We start from the raw sequence: 16,496 nt of genomic DNA, 5'->3' as shown, positions 1-16,496 counted from the left end.
TTATAAAAAAAAAGCTTTTGACCAAGATATTTACAAAGCATCATAAATCGGCTACCATAAGAAAAGGTTCATAGTTCGTAAGCCTACTATTCAACTTACTTTTGAAAAGCTTATTACCATTATCTGTAACTCAAAGCTTTGACAAAAAACTTGTCTTGTGTGCTTTGATCTGATTTGACATGTTTCATTGAGTCAGTGCTTCACTGAATTTTTAATTCTTTGAAATAGGATATGAAGTGATTAAATCTGCGCTTTGCTGCCATAAATCATATTACAGAAGTGAAATATCATCTCCCGTCCCCAGTCTGGCAGCTTTTATGCTGACATTATTCTTAATATTACATTCAGTTGGATAAAGAAGTAGTTTTGTCTAATGCTAATTATGCTTCACACAGCGGAGACAAAGATCTTTCTTTATGCTGTTAGTCTCCAAAGCAATGGATGATCATATTTTAACACTGTAAATTTTCCAAACATCAAAACTGGCTAAATCCAAATGTTACCTTCTTATGTGCATTAACACTTTCATACAGCAAGTCCACCAGAACTGAGGTGTGAATACTTTAATGTGACAGACATAGATAACTATGCTGCCTCAGCAAATGGCCTAATATGCACTCTGTGGGTGTTAAAAGTGTTGGAAGAGTTTATTACCTCCTTCACTATTTTTTGCAGCGCTATGCAAATATAATTCTATAGGTACGCAACAGCGAGAGGTGCTTTTGGTTCTGTACTGGTGGTTGGCCCAATTCCAGGCATAAATTCTAACTAAATTCTAATTCTAAATTCTAGCTTAAGAGGAAAAGACAAATCTGAATCACTATTACTACCACATACTGGTTGATCACTTTAATCCCATGATACATTTCTGTCTTGAAATGTAGAGTGGTCACCCAATGGTCTAAAGAGCACAATAATGATTTAAAACAAGCCAAGACCCTCGCAAAAAAAACAGATAAAAACTGAGCATTTACTGCTGATTCACAAACACCCTCTGAGAAAGTGTATTCCAAGGCTATCATAAACATGAAGAGGCCCAGATGATCTCTCAAAATTATTGTCGTGATTAGTGCTATTTTTTCTATCTAGGAGGTATGGACCAAAATTGTCACCTCACATCATGAAAAAGCAACCCTCACTCTGGGAACTACAGTTTCATGCTGGCGTTTCTTTCAAGAGAGCACCACCTGCACTCTCAATGGGAGCGTCCTCAAAGGGATATCCGTTTTATAAGTTTTGTTTTCTTAGCGAATATATTTCCAAATTGAAAGGATGTCACAGAGGACTATTGGATTCAACCAATCCAAAATTCCCTGTTGGTAGCCCACTGTGGATTTTTGTGAGTCCTTAGTTTGAATAATTGCTGTTTAGTACACACTGGTAAAATGATCACCACACTAGCTACTGTATGTTTTCTACGAATATGCTGGAACCTACCAATAAGCTTTTAAAAAAGTCCCTTGATATATGTGGCTTTGAATATGAAATGACTGCATACACGTAAGGGGATCTGACATTCTAAGCAATACTTTCCTTACATGCGTTTACACCACTCAGTATTATAGCCACCTAATAAGTACAGGACACCTAATAAGTCACTGACAACCGAGACATTCAAACATTTTCTTCCAGTTCAAAGACTAAACAGTGTATTGGCTGTCTGTGCTCTAGCTGCTGGCAGCGCAGGTTTAACCAGGGCAGGACTTCCTGAAAGATTTAAACCAGAGGAACCGGATTCGCTCTGCGGACTCAGAGGTCGTCCCACTGACCAATTGCATGGCCATGTACCAGGCAGCTGTCTCCAAGCGAGAGGACAACACCTTCTCCAGCGGGGTACCACAATACTTTCTGCATGGACAACGTGTCATTCTGGCTACAGCATGTCTATAGCAGTGGAACGTAACTAACGTAGTTTTAGCTCATTAACCATTTTAGCATTTTGCTTAAATACGAGTAATTCTTACTCAAAAAAGTAGAGAGCACAATGTCAAAAATTAAAAACATTCTAACCTGTTACTAATATGAATAGATTGGCTAAATGAAAAACTCTTTTCATTACTCGGGGACAAGTCTGGGGCTAATCTCTTTCTGTTCTAATTGAGCAAGTATTTTATACTTGAGTAAAATATTTCCATATTAATCCATATTTCCATATTCTTTCCACCTCTGCATATTGTGGATTGTTTAGAGCTGTCTGCACTGAAACATTTTGAGATGAATGCTGGTGTAATTATAACTAACCCAACCTTGTGCATGGCCATATTCCACATTCTCTTAATTGGTTTGGTTGTCTTGTATGTTGTGTAGTCTTTTGCCACTGCAGAGCAGTGTTGCACAGTAGCTGCTATGCATGGAGTTGGCATTGTCATCATTGTTCATGGCTTTGTCATGCAGTATTAGTGGAAGTGATGACAGTTGGGCAGCGGGAGGGTTCAGTTGCTCCGCATATACATGTAGACCTATAGATAGAGGGGAAACATGAGACTGCTCTCACTGGGCAGGATATAAAATGGAGCGGCAGAAAACAGAAAAGTCTGAGTTTTAAATTATCCACTGAACTCAGCAGAGTGGCAACTACTGCATCTGGCTAGGCGCCGTGCTGTTACACAGCACTCTCGCTATTTTGCTATCATGTAAACAGAATGTTGTTATGTGCATTTGTTTGTGTGCATGTGTCTGTGTGTGTGTGTGTGTGTGAGAGAGAGAGAGAGAGAGAGAGAGAGAAATGCACATGGAATTAGCTGCACTGTATTTTTACAACGGCAGCCTGTAGTGTATACCAGGCACAATAACCCTATTAGGCATCAGTTTGATTTTAGGCCATGTAGAAGTGGAGGCAGCTAATGATATTTCCTGCTTCATTAGGTCATGGAGGAGTCGGAGGTCTGTTCCCTGCCTGGGGGACTTGCCAGTGTGAGGAAACAATTTGAGACCCAGGAAACTGCAACATCGCACAATGTAACCCAGTTCCATTTCCAACACAGAACGGTGCAGGTACACAAACTAAAATACAACATGTATACATTTGTCAGGCTGATGCTGTAATGCATGAAAGAGGCACGGACGCCTGTGCTGGAATGACAGGCAAATTTGTTCTGACCTGAGCTGGTTTCCATCCGTTCACCCTTTCATTTATCCATCCGCCTGCATCGCTGTGTTCCTGCCTGCATTAGATCCTCCGGGGAGCTTAAGTTACTCAGTCAGCCAGTAAGAACACATTTAGGTCGAATATTAATACTGAGGTTCCCTCTGCTTATTAGATTCTTTTCCATTGCACCAATACCGCAGCAAAGCTTGCCGGGTTTAAGTTACAGACCTTACATTTCAAGCAGTTGTTATGCTATTGTTAGAAAGGTGAAGCCTTGCCCTAAAGACGATTACAGTTTCTCAATGGACTTGTGTCAACAAAAGCCCCAGCTCTGCTGTCATAATACTTATGCTTTAACTGGATGGCCTTTTAAATGGAAAACAATTTCTTCTCTCTTTGTGGTGGCAGCTAATATGAGTGACCGACTTGGGACATGATAGAACCAATAGGCTACTTCTTTGTCATCTTGCCTCTGTCTGTAATTAGCGTCATTTGAAACTAAACATTCTAATCAAGCCTCTTCTCTGCATGGTGCTCACTGATGTCTACTTAAGCTTGGAGCAAATTCAATGGAGTAAACTCAGTGGAGATCTGTGGGTATGTGACTTGACGGGGAGCGAAATGAGAGGGAGACAGTCATCTGTGTGGATGTGTGTGTGTGCACGCGCACACAAGTACGCATGTTTGACTGTGTGTGACAACAACTGTCTTTGTCTTCACAGGAAATGTCAAACTCAGAGGTGACGGTGATGAGCAGCACCAGGCAAGTCAACCCAGGCAGTCAGCAGCTGAATTTCAACCAGGAAGCGACGGTACGCATTGGTGTTTTGTCATTGTGTCCCTGCAGGCAGTACAATAAAACTCTGCTAATGAGCCAGACACTTCATTTGCCATATTGAGTAAAAACTGCAACTGATTGTGATTAATCAGATTTTCTCATTTGTGTAATTAAACTTTTTTTTTTTAGTAAAGTGTTTGACAGTTTGCCTTTAGAGTAAAAAGATTTAATTCAGCAGAAAAAACTGTAGTACTCATAAGAAAATAGATTTTTGCTAACTGGTTAAATTTCTGTACTTTTCCATGCAGGTTTTTTTTTTTCATTCATTAATTTCTTTTTGCCATTCCTTGTTTTTAACACAGGTGACATACAGTGACAACACCTTGGCATCCAGTTATGAAAACCATAAAAATGAAACAGGTAGGATGCTGTTTAGGTATTTTTATACTTTCCTATATGCACCATCAATGACATCCTGTCTAACAATGTTAAGGCTCTATATACTGTATATCTCTATATATATTTCTGTGCTGACTTCTAGAAGAGGAGATTCCCAGTTATACTACAAAAGAACTGAGGGATCACTTTGAAAGAACCATACAAGAAGCTGCTCCAAACAAACAAATTAAGGTAATAATTCCCAGGATTTCACTTGAGCTCATTAGGTATATACTTGAAAAAGGAAAGAAGAATCAATTTAGGTTATTCGAGAGTGTAGTTAACTTGAATTTGAGATACTGTCTATATTCATGAATTCGTTAGTGGTTTATTTGGTTGTGACTTCAAAGAGCATAACATGGTAATTTTCACAGTAAAATAGTAATAATTCTCACATCCAAAAATATTTTTCATTGGAGCTGGACAAAAACAGCAATCCACATAATCAAAAAAGGAATGTCCGCTCACTATTTTTATAGTAAACCATAAACCATAAACCTTGAACTGAAAGGTGTTCTACTTTACTCTGTAAGGTTACTTGTGGTCTGTAATCTCATTTTTAAACTGTATGTGCATTCAAAGTAAACAGTACCACAACCAAGTGACATGCAATGTATGTATCACTCTGGAGTAATGCGATGGATTTATGAATATTTACCCACAAATATCGCTTTTGTTCCTCAAAAAGATTGGACGTGACATCAATCGATCTAAGTGGTGCTCAAATGTGACACAAAAGGCAGCAACTAGTGAGATGTATGAAGCATCAGCCACTGAAGCAACAGAAGACACAACAGCTGCAGTCATGGATTATGAGGACTTTCCTCCCCCACCGGCTGAGGATTCTGACTATCTTCCACCCCCACCTCCAGACTTACTACAAATGCCATCAGACAGTCCAAATATTCCAGAGGGTTATTACTCACCTGAGCCTCCAGAACCAGCTTACTCCTCCAAATACCCAGTCAACAAAGAGGCTTACTTCAAGCAGAGGAATATGTATGAGTTGAAACGCCTTTACAAGCACATTCATCCTGAGGTCCGTAAAAATATTGAGAGAGAGTACTACAATGATGAAGCTGAAATTGAGAACAACCAGATAGAGAGCCAAGAGTATGTGTATGAGGATGATGGCGGCAGTCCCAATAATATCAGTATGAGCCCAGACCAAGAATACATGGAATGGGATGAGATTCTCCACGGAGAGGTGCAGTCAATGCGTTGGATGTTTGAAAATAAGCCACTGGATACCATCAAAGACGAAACTCCAGATGAGGACGATGACACCAAGAAAATAGCTCAACAGGAAATGATAGTTGGAAAAGATGTGAGACGCACAGCTTGGATGTTTGAGACCAAGCCCATGGATGAACTGGGTTCACACAATACCAACTCGACAGAATACAAAAACAAATTCAACAAACTGGACAAAGGAGATGTCCGCGCTGCAGCCTGGCTGTTTGAAACCCAAACAATGGACACTCTAAATAAAATGCATGTGGAGGAAGATCTAACAAAAGAGATCGTTTTCACAGAAGAGGATGGAAATGCTACCATTTACATGATTGACAATAACTACATGGAAACCTTAGGCCACACTGAGACCATTGACGAGAGCCACCTGCTGAGTCTAAGGTCAGTGTTAGAGGAAATTAATGGAGAAGTGAAGACTGTAACAAGTACTTTTGACACACAGTTCCAATGTATCCTTATGGGACAATCGAGCCAGATGCTGGAGATCAAATCTGTGCGCAAAATTGAAACTGAATTGGAGAGCTCCATTGCCTCGCGTTGGCTGTTTGATACCCAACCCCTGGACATGACAAACAGAGATTCTACTCCTTTGAAACTTGTGTGTAGTCTTTCCATGGAAGACAACAATAAGGGAGATTGGGGCAGGTGGTTGTTTGAGATAAAGACCTTAAACTCAGTCAATGAGTGGGAGAGCTCAAACATGCAGAAGGAAGAGATCATTGGAGCTGATGTGCGTAAGCACTGCTTAGTGTTTGAAACACAGCCAATGGATTCTCTGAAGGACGATTCCAATGCCAGACCTCAAACTATCGAGGACATTATCGGGGGCAATGTTAGATCTGCGAGACACTTTTTTGAAAGCAGCCCTCAATTAGAGAGGAAGATTGGCCCTGAGGTCGGAAAACTTAAAAAGACAACAATGGATAAAGAGGAAAAAGGAGATGTGAGACACCAAAAGTGGCGCTTCGAGAGCCAGCCACTGGAGCACATAAGAGAGGAGAAGAAAAATGTTACTCGCACTGTGAATGTTGAGGAAGACCTCACACAGGAGGATGGCACAAGCTGCAGGGCAGATGTTCGTAAGAACTGCTGGGTGTTTGAGACGCAGCCAATGGATACTTTAAAAGATGATTCAAATGCTAGACCCTTGACAAGAGAGGACATAATTGCAGGTAATGTCAGATCAGCAAGACATTATTTTGAAACAAAGCCAAGTGAGGAATTGAAAGAGCTTGCTGAAGTGGGGAAACTGAAAAAAACAGTGGCACTCAGTGAGGAGAGAGGTGATGTTAGGCACCAAAAGTGGCGATTTGAAAGTCAACCCTTGGAGCAAATTAGAGAGGAAAAGAAGGAAGTCATTCGGACAATAGACGTGGAAGAATTTGATAAGGTGGATGTGTCAAACTACAAGCAAATCTTCGAGACTACCGATTTAAGCCGAAGGGATGAATCTCAAAAGATTCTCATAGATGGTGTAACCTCTGGCTCTGTGAAATCAAATACAAATCTGTTTGAGTCTACTCCATTGTATGCCATGCAAGACAGCTCAGGGCATTTCCATGAGGTGAAAACAGTGCGCCGTGAAGAGGTTGTGAAAGGAGATGTAACAACTTGCAAATGGATGTTTGAAACACGCCCAATTGACCAGTTTGATGAAAGCATTAGTAAATACCAAATTATTAAGGGTATATCGAAAGAAGAAATAGAATCTGGTGATGTTAAAACTGCCAAGTGGTTGTTTGAAACACAGCCTCTTGATGCTATTAAGTACTTCAGCAATATTGAAGATGAAGAAATTGTGGGAACAAGCAAAAATGTTGACATCGTGAAAGGTGATGTGAAAACCTGCAAATGGCTATTTGAGACAAAACCAATGGACATTCTGTATGAAAGAGCAGAGTTAAAGAGTGAAAACGAGTCTGAGGAAATTCACAAGGGAGATGTCAAAACCTGCACATGGCTTTTTGAGACACAAGCACTTGATACTATCCATGATGAGACAGAAAATATTCTGAGAACATGCACTGTGAATCAAGAGGAGATTAGGGGCAAAGATGTGAGCACGGCTCGTTTTCTCTTTGAAACAGAGAAACTTGAGAGCCTCACTGGGGAGGAAAGGGGCTCTTTCAAGCGAGTCACTGAGATAGACATTGAGTCTGGAGATGTGTCAAGGATGAAGTACATTTTTGAAAACCAAACATCTGATATCATGACTTCTACATCTGAGGAAATAATGCAGAAGCTTAAAACTGTTCAGTCTGAGGACATACAAAAGGGAAACGTGGTGAACTGCAAATGGCTCTTCGAAAACCAATCCATTGATGCTATACATGATAGCCAAGAGGAGTCCATGAGCAGCCGCACTGTGAGTGATGTACAAGGGGGGAATGTTGACAAGGGCCGTTTCATTTTTGAGACCTACACCTTAGACAAAATTCAGGAGGTATCCTCTGAGACAGAGACAGACATTACAAAAATGCAGAAAATTGTCCGTGATGAGGATGAGAAGGGGGATGTGAGAAACTACACCATGATGTTTGAAACTCAGCCCCTTTATGCCATTCAGGACAAAGACGGCCATTACCACGAGGTCACTACTGTCACAAGTGAGGAGGTAATGCGGGGAGATGTGGTTGGATCTCGATGGTTGTTTGAAACCAAACCCCTAGACTCAATCAGGGACACAGATGAGGTTTATATCATCAAATCTGTCACACAAGAGGATGTGCAAAAAGGAGATGTCACTTCTGCCAAGTGGAAATTTGAAACACAACCTCTTGATAGGATCGCTGAGGAAAATAAGGTTTTGATGAAAACTGTGGATGATATTCAAGGAGGTGACGTTAGAATGAATAAACATCGTTTTGAGTCGGATGCCCTATCACAGACCTCTGTTAGAACAGTTAATGTGAGTGAAATACAAAAAGGTGATGTCAGGACAGCAAAATGGAGATTTGAAACCCAGTCCATGGACAAAATAAGAAGCATGAGCTCTGAAAATCTGGTTGAAACAGTTAAAAAGGAGGATGTTGCAAAGGGAGATGTCAAACAATCAGTATGGCTCTTTGAAAAAAATCCTCTTGACCACATTAAAGAGGCAGATGAAGATGAAGATGCAACCATCACTCGAGAGGAAATTCCCAAAGCAGATGTGAAGACAACAACATGGCTCTTTGAAACAACGCCATTCGATGACTTTAATGAGACAAGCATGGAGAAGACCGAAATCCTGGGTAAGAGTGTCAAGGGAACCCTTGAGGAACTTTATAGCCAGAAAATGGTGAATTCAAAAGGAATACTCATTGAAGCAGATGAAATTGGTGATGTTAGAATGGCAAAATACCAGCTAATGAATAAGCAGGCTCCGGAGATTCAAAGAGAGGAAGTAATCACAGGGGATCTGCAAAGCATTATGATGAACCTTTTGAACAGACGGGACAGAGAGGAGAGGCAGATAGTAATAGATTCAGAAGAGAAGGGCAACATCAGTTCAACTGTGCACCAACTATTCAACCAAGAGAGAGACACCAGTGTTGAGAAGGAGGAGATATTAAGAGGTGACATTCAAGAGGCTGTAAACAACCTTCTGAAGGAAGGCAGGTCAGCTAAACATGGAATACTCATCCAGGAGGATGAGAAAGGAGATGTGCGGATGACAATATATTCCCTCCTGAATAAACAAGAGAATGCTACTTTTGAAAAAGAAGATATCGTAGGAGGGGATATAAAGCATGCTCTCCAAAGACTGTCTAGCCCAGACAATCCAGATCAGACAGTGAAGATAAGGGTAGATGACGCTGAAAAAGGAAATGTCAACTTTTACTCCAATTGCATTGAATCTGGGAGTCTTGACTATCTTAAACAACTCAATTTAGGGCCTGATGAGACTCCACTTGACGTAGAAAAAGAGAAGATTCTCGGAGGTGACATCAAGAGCACAAAACTCATCCTTGGTCGTAATCAAACACAAATTGAGCGCACAGTGGAGGATATTGTTCCTGGTGATGTTCACAACACAGTTAAAGTTTTCATGTCAGAGCCATCCATCTCACTGGAAGGACTCCAAAAGGAGGAAATAGTCAAAGGTGATTTAAAGGCTGCTTTGACTTCACTGTCTGAATCTTCGAATCAGACAGTTGTTGTGGAGAAAGAGGAGGTGGTGAAAGGCGACATACCAAAAGCTCTGCGGTGCTTGGAGAGGGCTCAAAAGCGATACAAGGAGGTGGAGAAGCCAGATATTATACGGGGCAATATCAAAGGGGCTCTAAGGTCCCTTGAGAAATCAGCAACTTCCAAAGTTGAGGCTGTTGTTGAGGATTTAGTTCCTGGAGATGTTAAGGCCACTCTGAAATCTTTGGAGCAGGCAAAGCAAGCAGTGAGGGAGTTTGAAAAGGAAGAAATTGTGAGGGGTAATATTCACACAGCAATGCAGTGTTTACAAGAGGCTTCCAATGAAAGGAGAATGTGTCAGCAGGAAATTGATGTTCAGGGAGATGTAAGAGGAACTATTCAGCTTTTACTGGAGCATCCACCTTCACCAAGAATGCAAAGAAGGGAAAGCCTTGAGGGTGATGTAAAGGGTGATGTAAAGATGTCAATTAAGTCATTATATGAGACCCAAGAGCAAACACAGTTGGAGAAAGAAGAAGTGATAAAGGGTGATGTAAAGATGTCAATTAAGTCATTATATGAGACACAGGAGCAAAATCAGTTGGAGAAAGAAGAAGTGATAAAGGGTGATGTAAAGATGTCAATTAAGTCATTATATGAGACACAGGAGCAAAACCAGTTGGATAAAGAAGAGGTGATAAAGGGTGATGTTAAAGGCACTATTAAGTCATTGTTGGAGACAGCACAGCGTGAAACTCCCAAAGTCAGACATGGAGCATACAGAAGAGTCAGAGTAAAACAGAGCCCTCCGGTTAAAAACCTAAATGTTGATGCAGAGAGGAACGTCCAAAAGATAAAAACGGCTAATTTGGTTGAAACATCACAAGAAAATCACTCCCACTCCGATGAAACTAAAATTGTTACAAAATCACATTCTGTGCAGCAGTCTACTCAGCAATCGACAACAGTGATGGAACACAAAACTATCACCCAAAACCACGGCATCAAAACATTAAAGACAGAATTCCGTAATCTAAATTCTAAACCCAAGGGAATGATAAAATTAGATAAAACCAAAGTGAAAAAAGATGTTTACATCGCAAAACCACAAGTGCCGGAGCCTGATCTGCCTCTCCCTCCCCCACCGCCACCAATGGCAGACAATGACCTTCCTCCTCCTCCCACTCCTCCTCCGCCATCTGTTGATTCTGACATTGACCACCTTCCTCCTCCTCCGCCACCACTTACTAGTGAGCAGGACTTCCTCCCTCCTCCTCCTTCTCAACAAGAACTGGACAGCATGCCGTCACAGGCAATTCATCATGCACCAGCAAAAGCAACAAAAATGAAAAAAGTGAAAGCTCCCATCTTGCACCCAGTTCCAAAGCTTGAGCCTAAAGTACAACTCAGTAAAACCCAACAGGTAACATCTGAGACAGTCACCACCAGCAACAAATCTGTGGTAGAGATGAGCCAAACTGAATCTAAAACAACAATGCAGACATCAAAAACAGTTTCATGTGAAATCCCCGCACCACCAGAATCACCACGACCATTAAAGAAAGTTTACATCTCTCCTGTAAAATTCACACCTCCACCATCCCCTCCTCCTTTCATGAGAGGGAAGATGAGTAAATTTAACACTCCATTAATAAAAGCAGAAGGAAAGTACCGGAAGCTGAAGGAGGAAAATACACCCCCGACTACTCCAACACCCACTTACATACATGACTCAGTTACAGCTGCTCTTGAAATGCTTTCTAACAACGATATTGAGCAATCAAAGAACAGCACATCAGATTTCACTGAGGAGAGAGCTGAAAAGACTGTGTCAAATGTTCAGTCAGACTCACCAACACCTGATTTATCCAAGCATGTTGCAATCTCAGATACTACCCAAAGCAATGCCTTTATCAGTGCTATAAGTGAGAAAAATCTCCCTGAATGTACGATTATGTCTTCTGCTAAACAGCAAATTGTCTCTAATGAGACTTCCAATGTTGCCTCTGTTCAACAGACCTCATCTATTTCAACTGTTAGACAACAGATGCTTACAACCACTACACAGAAAATAGTTTCTGTTTCCTCCAAACAGTCTGCTGTTACTGACAAAGTCCAGACCTCAATCAGTGATGTTAAAATGATAGAAAACATGACTACTGATGGAAAGAAAGAATTCAAAAATCTGAAAACAAAGGGCTCCAACAAATCTGAGGATAAAAAGAAAAATGAAAAGCTCATTTTCTCTGAGAAAATCCCTGCTCAACCAATAAAGACTGAAACCACAGAGGACAATGTAAATTCAAGCAAATCACAATCTGAGGGCAAGAAGAAAAATAATAATACAGCAGTATCCGATAACCTCCACAATCAGCCCTCAGAAAGAGAAAATGTAACCACAGACAAAAATGTAAAGGCAGCCAAAACAGCACAGCTTGATAACAAAAAGAAAAACGATAGTTCTCTTACACAAGACCAAGAGAAAGTTTCTGATCAGCCAATGAAAGCAGAAAAGGCGGCTCCCAATACAAATGGGAAAAACGGAAAATCAACCCAAAAGGTAAAAAAGGGCAATAAGCAAGAAAAGCAAGAAGAAGTGAAAGAAACCAAAAAGGCTAATGAGAGTGAAGGAAAGGGTATTTCACAGGATTTAAAGGTAGAGGTGATGGAAGCTGCTGAGGTGAAAGTGATCACTGAGCATAAAGAAGAGTTAAAGAAGGATATTAAGCAAGTTGCTCCCTCTCCTGCTGCTCCTACTGTGCCTACTGTTACTGCTAGTACTGTTATCACCACTGACAACCAACCAGCGACTCCAAGCCCAGCAAAGAAGAAAAAGAAGTCCAAAAAGTCCAAAAACGGTGCCCAGTCAGGTCAAGGTAAAGATACACCCACAGAAACAAAGACAACAGTGTTTGAAAAATCCCCTCAAACCCAGGAGACAATCATGGTTTCCCAAATGCATAAAAGTATAAAGGAAGAGCACATTCAGGTCCAGAATGAAGTTATTATTGCAGAAAGCAAAGTCCATCAGAGTTTCCAGCAACATGAAGCAGTTAATGTTCAAAAGCAAGTAAAGGCATCTTCAAAGAAGAAAGGGGTGACAGCTAATCAACAGAACACAGAGGAACCAACAGAAGAAAGCAGGAATGTCCCAATTACAGTGACAGGCGAGTCAGAACAAAATGATCCGTTTAAGTCCACAACAGAGTGCGCAGAGGATTCTCAGAGGCGGGAGGTCCAAGCGTTAATCTCTCACATCACAGAGTTACAAAGAGTCTCAGGAAAGACTAAATCCAAATCTGTGAAGACTCTGCTCAATACAGTTCCAGAATGGCTCATAAGTCCAGAAGAAAAATGTGAATTGGAGGGATCTGAAATTGAAAATGATGTGCAAAAAATTGAAGAAATTCTTTTGCATGTGAGGAAACTAGCAGAGGCTAAACTAATGCACCTAGAAGGTACTGACACAGTGGAGAAGCATGAATGTGAACCCATTTCTGAAAAAGTCGTTGCTGGTGCGGCGACACCAAGAATATCTAAGATCAGTATTGGTTCTACAAAAGTTGAGAGCCAAACAAAGAAAAAGACCTCGCATGAGAGAGGAAAGGAGGAGGTGAGCCAGGTCAAGTCTATTGACCTCAGGGCGCCCTCACCATTATTGAGGATGCGTTCCCCCTCACCTTTATTGAGGATGCGTTCCCCCTCACCATTATTGAGGATGCGCTCCCCCTCGCCAACTTTTATCACTATTGAATCCACGCGAAGAACTGACTCACCCCAGAGAGTAACTCCATCACCTACCCTGCTGCACAGGCCAGACACACCTCCCACACCGCCCCAACGTAGGTGCGACACCCCAACATCACGCATCACCAGAGTCACACCTTCTCCCACTTTTGACAGAGCGGAAAATTTGGCTCGACTGAAAGACACAACAGCCAAGCTCTCGCGCGGCGTGACCCCACCCCCAGTTCTTTCTCCCCAACAAGTCACAGAAAAGAAATCAGAGATTGTGGAATCCCCTGCGTCATTCCATCGGCAAATCAAAATTGAGGCCCAATCTGTGGAGGCCTCAGAAACGTCAGTTACAATAACTGCATCAGAAAAGGACAAAAAGGAGATCTTTGAGGAGGTTCAGAATCCTACATGTGTCCATAAGCACCCAGTTAATATTCCAGAACGATTGGATGCAAATGAGTTACAAAGTAAATCTGAGCCATCCACTGAGATCAGCCTGTCATTATATCAAAATGACGCTGATGTTGCTAAAGCTTCAGACATATCAGAGCCAGTTGTAACTGCATCTGTAAAAGATAAGAAAGACTTCTTTGAAGAGGCTCATAAAGCTGAAATAAATAAGACCTATGTGAGAAAGGATCCCATTGATATTCCCGAACGATTGGGCCCAGAAGAGGAGTCTGATACAGAACATAAGGAGAAAGAAAAGGATGAGCTTCCTAAGGTGGACTTGTCTGGACTTTTGAACAAATTCGAATCACCAGAAGAGAAATTATATATCAGAAAAGAGCCTATCCCACTCGCAGAGCGACTTGAGAATGAGGCTGAAAATGCAAAGACTGACAAAGAAAAAGCAGACCTTCTCGATCAGGAAATGCCAACTTTTGACATCCAGGCTATTAAAAATGTTTTTGAACTGGGTGAGCAAAGTTCTTCATTCAACGAGGAGAAATGGAATCAGGAGGAGCCTGTTTCAAACTTGTGTGAAACGAGAACAGACAGTTCAAAGCAGGAGAGTCCTCAAGAGACAAAGGGGAGCTCACGGTGGAGCACCCCCCTTCCCCCCCACAAAGATGTGGTAGAAACTGTGCCAGCAGAACCATCAGCCTACTCTGAAACCAAATCAATCACAAAACATTTCTCAAATGTTGATGAATTTGGCAACAACACCAGTGGAACAAGGACCACCACAACTGTCTCTGAGCACTCAGAAAGTGTGTCAACCCAACAGGCCCCTTTCTCCTATGCTGATGCAGTTAAAAGAAAAGCTGCAGCAGCGAGGTGTACAGAAACCTACGATGAAGCCTCTACTGAGGAATTGCTGCGGAATTTCCACAAAACATGGACAGAGAGTGAGACAGTTTTCAAGAGTCTTGGCTACAGTGTCTCTGAAGAGAGGACGTCGCAAGTTGTGTCACATCAGCCAAAGACTCTCATAGCCGGTAAAGAACTGTGCAGCATGGTGAAACCAAACAGAAACTAATGGCATGGACATTGGATGGATAGATGGATGGATTGTCTTTGAGTGCTTGCAATTGCTGCATTACAAATAGAATGTAGGTTTGTTTGTTTGTTTTTTTCAATAAAACTAAATGTGCTTGTAATAACTTAAAGTATGTATGTATATATATATATGTATGTATGTATGTATGTTTTAAGTGAAAAATTATCTCTGATAAATAATTTTAATTTTATGTTTTAATTAATTATTTATTAATTATTAATTTTAATAATCTGTTTTTGCATATTGTTTTTAGTCATTTTGTAGACTTGCTAGGCATGGCATGGTAGGCATGGTAGTTGGACCTAGATTTTCAAGAGGCTGCAGATTAACTGGAGCATCCCTGGTTCAGTCCCTAAAGCCAAAAGGTGGACCTGCATTGAACAGTGGCTAACAGCTCATCTGTGGCACTCACCAAAAAATTATGTATATAATCATCTGTGGTACTCACCAACTCTGTCAAAGTGCAGTTGTCGAATCTCTTGACACTGACACTGATCCTGCTGTGAATTAACATGTGTAAATCTGTGTGTGTGTGTGTGTGTGTGTGTGTGTGTGTGTGTGTTTGTGTGTGTGTATTTGTGTGTGTGAGTGGAATTTTTTTTTTTTTTTTTAATCCAAATATAGTGAACCATACTCTCTCATAATCATTGCAAAGTCTTTTTAAAAATGTAATAAGCATATAATATATATTTGTTTCAAATGCACATTTTGTCTAATGCTTTGCATTTAACACAAACAGAAAGAATGCAGTAGCTGTTTTTGTTGCATTGTGATGTGTTCCCATGGAATGATTAAAAAACTAACAGCATTATATCTCTTTCCAACAGATTCGAGTTCCGAAGTCGGAGCTTTGCACTGTATGTCAGAGGAGGGTTTATCCGATGGATGCTCTGATAGTGGACAGAAAAAAGTACCATAAATCCTGTTTCTGCTGTGAGCACTGCAGAAGTAAATTAAGGTAAATACGTCACTCTCATTCAAGTAAATTGTCACTGTGAACTTGCATATTTCAAGAAGAAGCAGCTACAGGCCATGAAAGATTATAATATTCAATAATTTACACTTTAGTGTTTCTAATTACAGTATAACCGTAAAAAAAAAAGAGGTAATTGTTTTATGATTTTCATGTTGCACAGCTCCCAATGGAAGGTTATTCTTTTCTCTTTCAGCCTAGGTAATTATGTCTCTCTCCATGGACATTTGTATTGTCTACCCCATTACAAACAACTCCTCAAGTCCAAAGGGAACCACGATAATGGACTTGGGCAGGAATCTCCCCCAGGAAGTGGTGGACCTATCCCCTCACAAGAGCAACTTGAATGGAGACATTCAATCAGCAATGCACCCTCAAATGAAAAGGACAAAAGAAATACTGTTAATAAAGAACTTATTAAGTTATTTGATGAAACCAAACCAAACACCAACAAAATAGCTGTAGTTTGGCCTCCACAGACAGACTCCCCAAAGAAAGCCTTTAAAGTGGAGGAAGACATTCAGCTAACTAAACCACAATGGCCCCCTCCAGAAGATTCCCCCATGTCACCCAAACACCAACACAGAAAAGCTGTTCCCAAAAGTGTCCTTTG

The 16,496-nt window shown here is 41.0% G+C and overlaps 1 protein-coding gene across 1 annotated transcript; it reads left to right on the top strand.

The window, feature by feature from the left end:
• The first annotated feature begins 1,776 nt into the window (after window positions 1-1,776).
• xirp2b (xin actin binding repeat containing 2b) lies at window positions 1,777-16,209 on the top strand. Its single transcript, XM_071538123.1, has 11 exons — window positions 1,777-1,833; window positions 2,866-2,994; window positions 3,811-3,900; window positions 4,229-4,286; window positions 4,411-4,496; window positions 4,993-10,206; window positions 10,363-11,510; window positions 11,586-13,800; window positions 13,885-14,848; window positions 15,738-15,868; window positions 16,080-16,209. Exons 1-10 carry the CDS (start codon window positions 1,777-1,779, stop codon window positions 15,827-15,829), a joined length of 10,053 nt encoding a protein of 3,350 aa, XP_071394224.1. The 3' UTR covers window positions 15,830-15,868; window positions 16,080-16,209.
• The last annotated feature ends 287 nt before the right edge of the window (window positions 16,210-16,496 follow it).

Source organism: Centroberyx affinis, unplaced genomic scaffold (assembly GCF_046629955.1).
Source record: "Centroberyx affinis isolate AG114_WGS23_722 - 3 ecotype Tasmania unplaced genomic scaffold, CSIRO-AGI_Caff_v1 ptg003208l_1, whole genome shotgun sequence".
Taxonomy (NCBI): Eukaryota; Metazoa; Chordata; class Actinopteri; order Beryciformes; family Berycidae; genus Centroberyx; species Centroberyx affinis.
Note: the sequence above shows the minus strand (reverse complement) of the source record. Positions and strands in the feature narration are given on the sequence as shown.